Source organism: Chanodichthys erythropterus, chromosome 19, assembly GCF_024489055.1.
Source record: "Chanodichthys erythropterus isolate Z2021 chromosome 19, ASM2448905v1, whole genome shotgun sequence".
In the NCBI taxonomy this organism is placed as follows: Eukaryota; Metazoa; Chordata; class Actinopteri; order Cypriniformes; family Xenocyprididae; genus Chanodichthys; species Chanodichthys erythropterus.
The window spans coordinates 20,513,119-20,528,435 of record NC_090239.1 but is presented as its reverse complement, the minus strand read 5'-3'; the positions used below and the strand labels follow the sequence as shown (position 1 = coordinate 20,528,435).

At 35.2% G+C, this 15,317-nt stretch overlaps 1 protein-coding gene across 2 annotated transcripts; it reads right to left on the bottom strand.

The window, feature by feature from the left end:
* Positions 1-401: 401 nt before the first annotated feature.
* ccz1 (CCZ1 homolog, vacuolar protein trafficking and biogenesis associated) lies at positions 402-13,517 on the bottom strand. 2 transcript variants are annotated; one of them, XM_067369902.1, is made up of 17 exons: positions 13,380-13,517; positions 12,637-12,712; positions 12,426-12,522; positions 12,034-12,131; positions 11,847-11,940; positions 11,631-11,711; positions 10,349-10,396; positions 10,174-10,257; positions 8,921-9,096; positions 6,457-6,538; positions 5,665-5,726; positions 4,947-5,058; positions 2,875-2,908; positions 2,636-2,753; positions 1,868-2,026; positions 1,042-1,169; positions 402-884 (listed from the first exon to the last, which is right to left on the bottom strand). In XM_067369902.1, exons 2-17 carry the CDS (start codon positions 12,648-12,650, stop codon positions 829-831), a joined length of 1,443 nt encoding a protein of 480 aa, XP_067226003.1. In that variant the 5' UTR covers positions 12,651-12,712; positions 13,380-13,517; the 3' UTR covers positions 402-828. The 2 variants fall into 2 exon arrangements, with proteins under 2 accessions (XP_067226003.1, XP_067226004.1); XM_067369903.1 differs by having other exon boundaries at positions 13,296-13,433.
* Between the last annotated feature and the right edge of the window lie 1,800 nt (positions 13,518-15,317).

Here is a 15,317-nt window from a genome sequence, read left to right as displayed (position 1 = left end):
CGGATATAATCATACATTCTGGCGTTTTGTATGATGCAATTAGCACAATTCTTCCCAAGCCATGTAAGGTTAATAATTTTCATCATAGAACATTCACTTTTTAGGCTAACAACTTATAAATAATAAAACTACTGGTTGTGACATTACATTAAAAGTATGAAAATTATTATAAATCAGAATCAAGTATTTATATCACTTAAAGGCTACATGAAAGCTGGAATAATAATTCAATATGCAAGGAAAATCTGGATTAGATACACTTCATACAACTCTTGTCTTAGTCAGCATGAGGCAGTCAGAGACTTGAAATCTGTGACAGCAAATATTCTTAGATCTTATAACAATTTGAACAGTGATGTGTATTTGAACAAGAACAGCAACCTACATTTAATGAAACTGTAAATTTATTTTTAAGCAATGGATGTTAAACCTCGATACTGATGACATGATGACATTTAAAATAAGAGAAAAAAAACAGCTTGACAGATTCATATCCTGAATTTCATCCTAATTGTATCTGTAAGTGATAAAACAAATCTGAACAATGGGAATGAAACACAAAAGAGAGGATAGCTAATGGATGCTTAAACATGACAATATGTACATACAAACAAATGAAAAGAGGTAATTACAGTAAAATTCAGATTTTATAATTAATTACAAGGAAGCAACCACATTTTTGTATAGATTAAATAAAAATCTAAAAAATTGCATGATGTGAAAAATCATTTTTACAATGCAATTATTGCATTACACTGATGCTGTCAGTAAAACCTGAACAGTTGACAGTTTTAGTGTAGTGAAGTAGTCCATGCCCATCATATCTCTTCAGTCCAAGAAAAAAATATTATTGAATTGTGTTGCACACAGCCTTTTCACTTCCTCTGTAACACAAATAGAAGGTCGGTGAGAGTTTAGATCAAAAGAAAGGTTTTTAAATCAACTTTAAAAATAAACTGTGATAAAATGTTAACCAGTAGAATTTAAATAATTTCACCAACATTATATCACTTCATTGTTTGGTCAATAAATTTAGCATACCATTCACTTCAATGAGGTTGGCATTCTTCTGGTTTAAAATGACGTACAACTCCCTCTGATCAGACTTCTTTCCAACAACCCAGTAATCGGTCATCGCTTTAACAATGATTTCCTCGTCCTCATCCACCCTACAAAATATGCACAGACACTGGGTTTCATTCACTACCTGTGCATACGCACACATTTGTGTGATATCAGTGTATGAACATTTTCAAAAACAAATCATGATTCATCAATAACGTTTGTACGTTTAGGCGGAAGTTCTTTTGCGCATTCAAACATGAATAAACCATGCAATTCTTAGTGAATGAGACCCAATGTCTCAAATACTGATGTTTATTTTCTAGTGAAAAATTGTCAGTGTTAATTTTTTTTCCTATACATCTATTTATGCCTCGTACACTGCACGATTTTAGCCCTGATTTTCACTCACCAACGATTTTTAACAGGAAGAAATCCAGTCTTGTGCGAGAACTCCTGTCTCACACATGATTTTACATTATTTCCTGTAACATTTCTTGTATGTTTGGTTGTGAAATGTAGTTTGTAGACCAGACAGAGTTTTCAGCAACTCTTCCTATTGAAACGTTGTGTAATGTGTGACACCCTGTCGCCGATCTATCATGTAATGTGCACACAACAGCAACTAAATGTTAGCCCAGACAGTCGTGTAGTGTGAGAAGAACAGCGATCTGACTTTGAAAATCGTGCAGTGTATCCACCTGGCATTATTCAAAATACTTTTACAAAATGCAATTCAAACATACAAAGCCTTCAATAAATACCTCTTCAAAGAAAAATAAAAAAAATCAATGGCACTGCTTACCGTGCAAAATCGCAGTTGATGTCTCCGAGGATTTTCATGAGGTCCGGATGGACAGAGGTGAGGGACACACTGGCCGTCTTGCGCATGTGGATGGTGCTTTTCTCAGCCAAATTCATGTGGTTGAAGTAGATGAATTTAAACTGAGGTTCCTTCTCTGGCCTACAACAGCAATTTTGAAAAAAAGATTGAAGTTGAGCTACAGTATTCACTCCTATTGCAACATGCAAGGAAGAATAAAAGCAGTTAAGTGTCCTTAAAGTGTGATAAGTGGCATGTAAGCTGATATGAGGGATTGTACCACACAAAACAATCCTGCATACCACGCAGGGCTCAGGTAAAATAAGGACACACTGTTTAGATATGATTAATGGATAAGCTCCGGTAACTGCTACTGGAAGAGAGATGATACAGTGGAATGCCTGTGAGTGAAAGCCTTGTCCATATTTCTGAATGGTTACCTGGGTCACAGGATGACCCAGTCATTTAAGATTGATGGATGTGCGAGTAGTGAAGATTGAAAGAGATGCAGTGACAGCTCAACATGCATATTAATGGTTTAAAAGTTCTGCAAGCAATATTTTAAAACAACATATAAAATGTCCCCGCTACCTGACCGATGTCACTGAAAAAAGGGTGAGTGTGTGTGTGGTTCAAAGGCTTCTAATGCCTAATGACTTTTAGTTTTTTTTATTATTATTTATAATACAAATCTTAACATTGGATTTTCCTCATTCAGCGTTCGAAGTGAAGTTCTGGAGTAGTACTGACCCTGATATCCTCCGGTTGATGTTGTACTGCTCACATATGTCAGACGCCAGCAGTGTGAGTTGAGGACCAACCAGGCTGTCTAGTTGCTCACAGAAGTCACGATTCAAATCCACTGCCGCTATGGACACAGAGGAAAGCAGAGTTTGAGAGAACAGTTAACATTTGACTGATTTCCTAATATGCTAAGTTAACAAAAAAAGTACAAAAATTAGTTAAAATAGCTTTAAAAAGACTCTTACCATTTACCATGAAGCATACAGCTGCACTCATTGCCTAGATAAGAAATAGCATATAGCATTTGTTACATGTAATAACATGTAAAACATGAACTTGCTTCTTTTTCATTAAAGATAATGAAAAATATATCTTTATTTATATTTAGAAATAACAATAATGGTAATTTATTAATAAATATATAATTAAAAACATGGATGTTAAGTAATTAATCAATATCACGTTAAGTTTTATTAATTAAAGGTGCCCAAGAATGCTTTTTCACAAGATGTAATATAAGTCTAAGGTGTCTCCTGAATGTGTCTGTGAAGTTTCAGCTCAAAATACCCAATAGATTTTTTTAAATTAATTTTTTTAACTGCTTATTTTGGGGCATCATTAACTATACACTGATTTTGGCAGCGCGCCGCACCTTTAATTCGCCTGCTCCCTGCCACACCAGCTGTCGACTATATTACAGTGCATTTACAAAGTTCACACAGCTAATATAACCCTCAAATGGATCTTTACAAGATGTTCGTCATGCATGCTGTATGCATGCTTCGAATTATGTGAGTAAAGTATTTATTTTGATGTTTACATTTGATTCTGAATGAGTTTGAGGCTGTGCTCTGTGGCTAACGGCTAATGCTACACTGTTGGAGAGATTTATAAAGAATGAAGTTGTTTATGAATTATACAGACTGCAAGTGTTTAAAAATGAAAATAGCGACGGCTCTTGTCTCCGTGAATACAGTAAGAAACGATGGTAACTTTAACCACATTTAATAGTACATTAGCAACATGCTAATGAAACATTTAGAAAGACAATTTACAAATATCACTAAAAATATCATGCTATCATGGATCATGTCAGTTATTGTTGCTCCATCTGCCATTTTTAGCTGATGTTCTTGCTGGCTTACCTTGTCTGTGCACAGATCTAGACGTTAATACTGCCTTTCCTTGTCTAATGCCTTGAACATGGGCTGGCAAATATATGCAAATATTGGGGTCATACATATTAATGATCCCGACTGTTACGTAACAGTCAGTGTTATGTTGAGATCCGCGTGTTTTCCGGAAGTCTTTAAACAAATGAGATTTACATAAGGAGGAGGAAGCAGTGGGGTTTGAAACTCAATGTATGTCTTTTCCATGTACTGAACTCTTGTTATTTAACTATGCCAAGGTAAATTCAAATTTTGATTCTAGGGCACCTTTAAAGGGTTAATTCACCCAAAGATGAAAATTCTGTCATTAATTACTCACCTTCATGTCATTCCAAACTCGTAAGACCTTCGTTCATCTTCAGAACACAAATTAAGGTATTTTTGATGAAATCCGAGAGGTTATTTATCTCCCACAGAAAGCAACGAAATTACCATATTCAAGGTCCAGAGAAGTAGTAAAAACATTGTTAAAATAGTCCATGTGACTACAGTGGTTCAACCTAAATGTTATGAAGCGACGAGAATACTTTTTGTGCATAAAAACAAAATAAAAATAACTTTATTCAACAATTTCTTCTCTATCCTGTCAGTCTCCTACGCAGTTGACGCAGTGCAGTGATTCTGTGTTTACATCCGAACGCTGGCTCAGTATTGGCCGATGCCTGTTCATGGGAGCACCAAGATGCATGAGTGTGATGCTGACGCAGGAGCCGGCCAATACAGAGTCGGCGTTTGGACGTAGAACACGGAAGCTCTGCAATGTGTCTTAAACGTAAACTGCATAGGAGAATGACAGGGTAGAGAGGAAATTATTAAATAGAGTCATCATTTTTGTTTTGTTTTTGCACACAAAAAGTATTCTCGTCACTTTGCAACATTAAGATTGAACCACTGCAGTTACATCGACTATTTTATGTCTTTACTACTTTTCTGGACCTTGAATGTGGTAATTTCGTTGCTTTCTATGGAAGATAAAAAATCTGATTTCATCAAAAATATCTTAATTTGTGTTCCGAAGATGAACAAAGGTCTTACGGGTTTGGAACCACATGAGGGTGAGTAATAAATGACAGAAATTTCATTTTTGAGTGAACTAACCCTTTAAAATGCATAAAGAATAACTGAGTTAAGTTAGTTTCTCTCACCTTGTAGACAATCAAATGTAGCTCCTCATAACTGTCCTCTGTGTTTACAAATATCCTAGGAAATCTGAATTTTGCATCTGGATCTTTAAGATTTCCTGGTCCTGTTAAAAACCTGTTTTCATAACAGAAGATATCAGTACAACTCTGAACATTTCGATATTCAATACAAACAGTCACATGACCTCAATCCACAAATATCTCTCTTTCAAATGATGAAAAATCTGTGATTGTCTCCATGGCCTCTGAATAATGCCAAGTCACAGTTCTCTGTTCTTACAGTTTGCTACCATCTACACTGTCCTGTCAACTTCCCGAGCCTCATGATTCACAGCCGACCCTCTGAAGAATACGCTTTCATTACCCACTATAGACACACCAACAAAGAAACTGAAAATTATTCATCAGTCACTCCTTGACCGATCTTAGGAGAATAATATATAAATCTTACTGCTATCAGTCGAACACGACCCCACTGTGCCATCATCCACTTGTTAAACAATCAGACGGGCTTTTGTGAAGTCTGTTAGGCTCATTGTTTTCTCTTTGCCACCAAAGCAATTAAATTACCCTTGTGCAATCTGATATTTGGCAGTGTTGGTTGATCTGTGTTGTCTTAGTGCTGCGCTTGGCTGCTTGTGTCCCCAAAGCATGGAGCCCAAGCAGACAGGCAGAAGGCCAAGTGCCTGCTGTTCCAGCCCTGAAATATTTGGATACTTGCCTCCCATAGTGCAACAGATTCCCAGCCACCTCTGGCCTGAGTGGAGAGTCTCTTCCTGCAAGCTGCCGAATGTTTGCACACAGACACAAACAAACACACACACACGATCTTTAGTTAACACAGCTTTAGATGGCACATGACTTAAGCACATTCCAAAAATCGCACAGTGGATGATTACAGCATGACATCAGTTACATTGTATCTAAACTCAAAATGATTGTATCCCATTATATATATATATATATATATATATATATATATATATATATATATATATATATATATATATATATATATATATAAATATATATATATATATATATATATATATTCAACAGAAAAGCACCAAATCAGCAAATTTGAGTGATTTCTGAAGGATCATGTGACAAAAGGAATTACATTTTAAAATATATGATTTAAATAGAAAACTATATAAATATAAAATTAATTAATATAAAATTGCAATTGCGTTTTTACATTGATTAAATAAATGCAGGCTTGGTGAGCATAATAGACTTCTTTCAAGCCAAAAAGATGTTGAGCTTCAACTTTTGAATGGTAGTGTATAACAATTCACACAATATATTTGTGAATAAAATTACTTGATAGACAGGGGATTAAAATGCTTTAAAAAGTTTTGATTTTAATGGGGGCCCGGCCCCTAGTGTCTATTGTATAAACAGTTTTAGACTTGTCGGGTAAAAAGGGAAACTAAAATAGCCTTTCTATCAGAGCTTATTTGTCTAGGGCTTACAGATTTTTTTATGTACAGATGCTCAGGCTATGTCTCACCTCAGGTTCAGTGTGCCGTGGGAACAGTGAGGTCGTCAGGTACTTGTACAGAATGCGCATGTCGTCCTGCTCTAGACCACTCCTACAAAATACAGCACAGACTAAAACTCAGACAAACATGCTCATTCAAACATAAGAAATAATGACAATTCTGTTTAAATGTCTTGTGCCTTACAAAATGTGATGGTTGGTAATATGTTATATATGTTAAACTGGTAAGACAAACAGCATTTAACAGGCATAAAAACAGGCACTTCTGTGAAAGCAGTTTTTAAAAACAAGATATGAAAGTCATGATGTGAATTTAACAAAGAGGATTAAAAGTCATATTTTAAGTCTATCTGGATCCCTGTGCCAGACAGATCGTGATTAAGAAGATTTGGCTGTGTCGCTTTGGATGTCCCTGCAGTCTCATTTCTCAGACTTCATGTCCTCTGTGGCACTCAGTTATTTAAGGTAAACCCTCATTCATGTCACTCATTTGCAGTAGGACTGAAGTTTATAAAGGTTTCAGGGAAAAATGCTTCAAAATCTTAATTCAACACATTAGTAATTACTTTCAATAATAAAAAAAAAATATTTAAAAAGGTAGCTATGTAATATAGACATATTCAAATATGACTCTTTTTGTCATGCTTGACATGATAAGGGGCTGATTCACTTTTAAAGGTCCCGTTCTTCGTGATCCCATGTTTCAAACTTTAGTTACTGTGTAATGTTGCTGTTAGAGTATAAATAAAATCTGTAAAATTTTAAAGCTCAAAGTTCAATGCCAAGCGAGATATTTTGTTTAACAGAAGTCGCCTACATCGAACGGCCAGTTTGGACTACATCCCTCTACTTCCTTCTTTAATGACGTCACTAAAACAGTTTTTTTGACTAACCTCCGCCCACAAAAATACACAAAAAAGGGGGCTTGGTCTTGTTGCGCTCCCACGGAGAAGAGCAAGAGTTGCGTTTGTAGAGTGTCTTTGTCGTCATGTCGTGGAAACGGTGTTATTTTCATCCCGCAGTCCAATCACCTTTGTTTGGCCTTCCCAGGGACACTGTACTTAGAGATCAATGGTTACAATTTATGTTTAACTCGGTTCCAGAAAATTATAATTGTGGTATCCTTACTGCAATAGTTAATGTTGGACTGCAGTGCACATAATGGCCACAAGAGGGGACTATGTTTATGTATATGGCTGTTTTCCGTATGAGGTACTCTTCTGAGTGTGTGCTAACGTTGTACATTTTCTGTCGCTGCTTGTGGAGATTAAAGAGTTCAGTCTCTCGGGAATTATTGTCTTTTGTGTTCATTCGGCACAACACCACAATAATCCACATGTAAAACTATGTGCAGCACACGTTATGGTAAGAGGCGGGACCTTTCCGGGCAAGGAGCGCTAAGCTGCTGTCGAATCACAACACAGGAACCGCTGGCACAATCAGAACTCGTTACGTATTTCTTCATAGAACAAGGAAGTCATCAGCCCGTTTTTATGACAGTGGAAACAGTGGTATACAGATAAGTAAATTATGTGAAAAATACTGTGTTTTTTTACACACGAAACATGAACACATGTTATATTGCACACTATAAACGAAATCAAAGCTTCAAAAAACCACGAAAAACGGGACCTTTAATTTATGGAAAAGAGCAGCATGAACATTCTGCTAAATAACTTTTGAATTTCTCAGAAGAAATAAAGTCATACAGGTTTGGAATGACATAAGATTTCAGAAGTCTCATATTTGGGTGAAATATCCCTTTAAAGTGCCCCTATTATGCTATTATAAAGGTTCCTAATTTGGTGTCAGTCTCCTACAATAGATTTACATTAAAACACTTTAATTTTCTCATAATATACATTTTACATCACCTAATTTCTGTCTCCCTAAACCCCTCCTTTCTGAAAGCCTACTCTGCTGATTGGTCAGACGGCCCAGTTTGTTGTGATTGGTCTACCTCTTACAGTGTGTGTCGGCTGTGGATTCCTCAGTGCTTGATACGCAGCGATACGAATGATGGTATTGTTTTTTTCCATATCTAATCTAATGCACGTCCTCATTCTTTTGAAGTGCATGAAAAGTGGATTCACACTGCTGAAAACTCTTCTCTACATGCGACAACACGAACCAAATACTTCCAGGCTTCAGCTACAACTGCAGTGTTTGAGGGCGTGTCGAAGTAGACGACGTACGTGGGCAGCCAATGAAATCCATAGACTGCCATTATGCAAATTTGTTACATTGTGAAGTAGGTATGTAACAGGAGGCGAGACTGGGATTGCTGACGACTCGTTTCAGCGGTTCAGAATCGATTCTTTCTTTCAGGAGACAATAATTTTATTTGTTATGCACGTTGATCTTTAAAACTTTTAAGAAATTTTACATTCACAAACCATGAAAGGTAATATTTGAAAAAGCATAATAGGGGCACTTAAAAACAACTGTGAGGGGTGTATAGATTGAAATTCACCAGATCAGCTGATCATTGTAGAGGAAGGCAGTGTATTTGACCAGACTCAGGCTCTCTTCTATTCTATTGACAAAAGATTGGATCTTTAGGTAGGTCATCTTGTCCAGAGGGAAAAAGCTGATTCCTCCGAACACATCCAGCAGGTCACATGACTGGAGATGAAGCGTCTGCAGGTACTAAGACAGAGACAACCACAATTTGCATTTTTAAAAAAATAAAATAAATAAATAAATAAATAAATAAATAATATATATATATATATATATATATATATATATATATATATATATATATATATATATATATATATATTTTGTATAGAAGAGAAGAGAGAGAGAGAGAGAAAATTAAATATTGAATAAATATTCTATACGAAATAAGACTGAATATTCAATATTTGGAACAATTTTCAATATCCTTCTCTAGACGCCAATTACTTTGTAATGTGTAATTCCATAATTACCAGATGAAAAAAAAAAAAAAAAAAAAGTATATACAGTGTAGATAAGTACAGTACAGTATCAGGTCTGAAGTTCTGCTTCTCAAGAAATCCCAGAAGAAACTGTACAACAACACTATGACCGCAAACATAGATGAAATTACCAAAGCGTCCTTGATGAGGCTGACGTAACGTAATCTGACAACTTGACGTGCTGAGATGCAGCTCTGGTGTGACTTTGCACAGCAGTCAGTGACATTTAACCTACGGCACAAATTGCACTTTCACTGAGAGCTTCAGGGCACAGCCTGGGTTAGGGAGGGGGTGACGCGGAGGGTTTCCCTTGACCCAAGCTGAATTATTTAGACAGGTGAGTAAGCATGATGCCCTCAGCAAGGAAATCTGAACCGAAGAACCAATAAGACAAGCATGGACAAGTGAGATCGTTGGGCCTCCTGTTCATATATATATCATATGGCTCACATTATCTATTTGCAAATATATGCTGAATCTGACACCAGATATAAAATCCAAAATGTTGAACTACTGCAGATTTTCTCTTTGCTTATCTGCAGAAATTTAATTTTCAAAGTCAAATGATCATTGATGTCCTTGAGATGTCTGGCAAACAAGCTCACATGGCAGGACAACAGTATGACTATAAAGAAACTAGAGAAAACGATATTCAAAGCCTAAAATTGATGTTGTCCCTTTTAAGACATACATATGCATGCACAGCACAGACCAAAGGTATACACCGTCTACCTTTTATCTGATTGAAGGATTGAGTTCTCTTAATTAATACTTTATTTACCCTGTAAAAGAACTTTTCAAGCTTTTGGGTAAGCAGTTCCACTCCACCAGCCTCAAATGCCCTGCTGAATGTGCCATTGAAGAGCTAAAGATCAACAACAAAAAAACATCAGCCCTTTACTTTAAGGAGAAAGCAATATAAATAATAAGTAAATAATAGATTAAACAGCGTTTACCTTATACATGCTGTAGCACTGTTGTAATACAGACCCATAAACTGAATCCTAGAACACAAAGATGGGGAAAAACTCAGTCTACACTACAACAAATTTTACAGTAACAACCAAAAGTTTAGGGTCAGTATGATTGTTTAAATGTTTTCGAAAAGAAATCTTTTAAACTCAGCAATGCTGCATTCATTTGACTAATAATACTGTGAAATATATTATTACTGTTCACTGTAAAAAATTAATGTGATTTTAACGGTAAAATATTGGAAAAACTGTAAAAGCTCTTATCAGACATTTTATTTAATTTTCACAGTAAAATGCTAGAAATTTTACAATTTTAGTAAAAAAGACAAAATCAATGTATAATTTACAGTCAAAAACTGTAAACTGATATTCCCACAATTCCCTGTGTGACACTTCACATTTGAAAGTATTTTGTTTAAATAATCATGTTTCTTAATAGTTTTTGTTATCAGTTATGTATATTAGGGTATTATGTTACATCTTCTGTTTAATGAATGTTTATTGCATTATGTAAGTGTTACCATGATGGTGTTTTGCGTTTGCATGAATGACTCTTTGCACCTTCTTTATATTAGTATATACTTCAGCTCGTTGAAAAGCTACTTGTGATAAACTCTTCATGTGGCTTTCTCTTTTTACCACCTGCATTATTATGGTGGTTGTCAGTATATGTTAAAAGGCATAAAACAGATTATAGAAATAGTGTGCATTGTTGAATTTATTGGTTTACATTCAAGTTTTCTTGCTTGAAAATTACAGTTTTATAATGTAAAATGTACAGTTTGTTCTTTAAATGTGTTTAGAGTTTTTCTGTATTTTTTACAAAATTATTCTGGCAACCACAGCAGCCAAAATTATTATTATTATTTTTTTTTAACACTGTTTTATATTTTAATATATTTTTAAAATGTTATTTATATTTATGTGATTGCTATGCTGAATTTTCAGCAGCCATTACTCTTTCTAATATGCTTCTAATATGCTTATATGATGCTCAAGAAACATATTAAAATGCTGATTAAAATATTTGTGGAAACCATGATACATTTTTTTTTTTTTTTGATTAATAGAAAATACAACAGCATTTATTTGCAATATTTTTTTTAACAATGTAAAGGTTTTACTGTCACTTTTGAGCAGTTGTATGAGTCATTTCTGAATAAAATGATTCATTTATGTAAAAAAAAAAAAAAAAATCTTACTGACCCCAGCCTGAACATTAATCTTTTAAAAATTTTCAACTAACATTCCACATATTACTTACAATAATCTCTTCCTCTTGGTATTCTACAGTGGGTGGTTTACCATCTTTGTTGGGTTTTTCAACCATTGGATTTCGTACAACCTTGACAGAGGAATTCAAAAGGTGCTTAATACATACTTCAGCAGCACTGTGTCAGGCTAGTTTGATTTTATTCTAAGTCTTCTTTTGTTTGGCTAGTGAAACTAAATCTCTACAAAACATCACTGATAGATGTACCATGACCATCCAGTAATTTTCCTCCGGCTCATGGAAAAACTGTCTGTTCTTCTGAGTGTGAAGGGATTTGGCTGGTTTGGTTGGACAGAAGGTTCTGTAAATAAGAAAATCTCTGTTGGTTATGTCGGTTTTTTGTTTAATAAAAGTTGTTCAACACTGTTCTTGCCATCATTAGTAAAGTGCTAACCTGGTGAACTGAACGATGGCCTCACAGAGTCCAACATTGCGAATCTTTTCGTTCTTCTCTATTTCGATGGGGTGGTAAAACAATATTTTCTTTTCCTCCTACAATGCACAATAACAGCTCTATAAACGTATGATTAACATACAATAACAAAACATGACCTTTACCTGCATTTGATCACTTTTCACATTATTACCAAGCCTGAATGAATTTTGTAAAAATTTGCTGTGGTCATTTTTAATGATTTGTAACATAATGGATTTAAACATTCAAAACAATTTCAAATGCGTTACACAGAGCTGAGAACACTACACATTGGTCTCAGATGCCATTTCAGCCTAATTATGGAGAATAAAACAATACCATGCAAAAACAATATTATTTAGACAAGTTACCTCCCCCTCACGTGGTCCAAACTTAGGGTTATAGATGAAAAAACTGAGCAAAGATGGTGTGTACTGTTTCTCTTGCATTCCAGATGCCATTCTTGGGCTTATGAGAAGATGATATATGGCAGAAATAGAAAGCAGATCATTACCACTCCTGATGTCTGATCTAATATAATTCATATTTAGACTCTAAAGTCAGTATCATTGATGAAATTACCTGATCATCAGCATTAGTGTGGTCTGAGTCTACGGTTCCCTCTTTTTTCATTGACTTTGGAGTGCATGCCTTTGATCTGTAAACAGAATAAACTTTATTTCACCTCCAAAGGAACATATCATACATGAGGACAATGTATGTTCATGGCAATACTTTGCAATATTTTTCAGACATGTAATATATTATTAGTTTAATTTTTTAAAGCTTATGTAATATAATTTATCTAGATTGTTTGAAAAGCAAATAAGTTGTGAATAAACTGCTTTTTTACATTTCAAATATATGACCTATACCGCTAGGAACATGATTTTCATAACATAACAAAAGCGTCTCACTTTAATTAACAAATTACAAATTAGCCTTTTTCTTACAATAATACTTTTAGAACATGTTACTCTTTACATGTACCTTGGACCAAACCTGAGTTTAATTTTATTGTTTTAAATTATGTAACATACTTAATTAGTTTAAGATTGTTTTGAAAGCGAATAAACTGCCTTTTTATTTTCTACTTTTCAAATAAACTGCTGCTGACAAGGACGTTAATTGCTAGGAACATGCATTTCATTACGGAGGCAAATAAACAAAAAAGGAACCAAAAGCATCCAATTTTCCTTGGAGAGAGTGACGATGGTCAGACAAATTAGCCTATTACTTACATGCTAGCCAGTTAGCTGCAGCATTAATCCGACCGTTTCGAAAGCGACAACTATCACAAGTGGTGTTCAGCCATTGGTGCTTACCTTCTACAGCATGACAACTGAAACAAGGTGCTTAATTTGCAATCTCATGAGGAAATCAGGGCTGAGACCAGTGAAAAAGATGTACTTCCTACTCTTGACAGTCGCCTGTGTGTTACAGTTAGATTCGCTCGGGTAGATTACATCCGCTGTACAAACATAGTTCCGTCTAACTAACTATATCCTGTCACTTTGTTTTTATTTACCATTACAGTTTTTCTCAATCGATTTGACACATTTCTCCAAATGAATGTAGTTGCTCTCAAAACAATTAACACAGCAAACTAAGCACACTTTTATGTTCAATATTCACTGCATAATGAAGCACTGCATTTTAGTAAAGCATTTATCGAAAATAAATACTATCATCAAATATCAAATACTATCATTTCATAACAAATTCAGCTGTAGAAACACAAATACATAATGAAAATACATGTTTTTTTGTGTTCTTTAATCTTATTCTTCAAAGTTCTTTAATGACAAGTTAGTTGTAGCCAACAGCAAGTTTTCAACCATAAACAAACAAATGTTCTGCAGTCAGTGAATTAATGAACTTTATTGATATTGCCTCTCATTTACATCTGGTCACAGCATATATATTCATGAGTCATGCATCTTGGAAAAATGTTGTATCCATCCTTATGTGTCATTTTCTCCACAGGCCCCTTCCATCGCTTGAAGAAGACTTACTTAATTGTAAGGGTTGCAATCGTATACTTTCCATCTCCAAGAGGAGAAGAACTCCTCAGCTGGATTCAGGAAAGGAGAATATTGTGGATGGAACACCATACTGAAATGTGGGTGATGCTCAAACCATTCTTGCACCAGTGCTCAATGATGAAAGTGAACATTGTCCCAAACAACTACAAAAATTCACTCCATTTGCTCCTAGTCACCCAGCGGAAAGTGGTTTTCATTGAGGGAGTTCAATGGTGAAGAAATTTCACCACCTTTCTGTGTTGTATGGCCCCAAGACAGCAACATTGCAGCACACATAGTGATGTTTGACTGAGGCACAACATTTCTATTGGACTCAATGGGCTGAACTCTCTGTCCACCTTCTTTCAAGGAATTATTATCATTTATGACATGGTCAATTTGGGTGGCTTTGATTTCATTTGAAACCTTTATCCTTTTACCTCTCCTCCTTCTTCTTACACCATGCTCTCCCCTTTCTCTCTATCCATGTCTTCTTATATTTTCTTCTCTTGCTCTTTCCATGATACTGTTGCCCACCCATCTCTTCTCCCTCTACTCCTCCCTCTTCTCCTCTTACAACCTCAGCTCTTCTTGCTCTATCTCCTCTTCCTATAACCTCTTTTCCTCTCCCCTCATCTCTTTCTACCTCTTCCACTGTTCCTCTTCCTCTCAGTTATACCCTTCCTCTTCCCTTTCCACCACTTCTCACTCTTAAACAACTTCTTTCCTTCCTATCCCCCTTCTTTCCCCTTTTATAGTCGTTGTGATTTGTAATTTGTATGAAATGAACGAAAACTTACAATCTTACTGTGTTAATTGTTTTGAGAGCAGTGAGAGTTTGGAGAAGTGTGTCAAATCGACTGAGAAAAACTGTAAAAGAAACAGTGATGAATAGACAAAGAACCATTAAATACATGTACTTGAAGTGTAGCAATGCGTAATCAGTGTTTAGTGGCATACAGTTTGGCACACAGTAAAATCCCCAGAGTTAAATCAACTCTGCTCAGAATACATATGGGCCCTCTCTAAATAGTGTTAAAGTAACACTGAAGCAGAGTTAAAGTTAATGATATAATTAAGCAATTAATAAGGCTGTGACTGAAGTCAGTTATAGTTCTTGTGTTTCTCTTTTCTTCAGTGATTCTGCTTGTTAACAGCAGGTGTTCATCACTAATGCACAATCATCACTTAATTAATTGCTTAATTATCTCATTAACTTTAACTCTGTTTTAGTGTTAT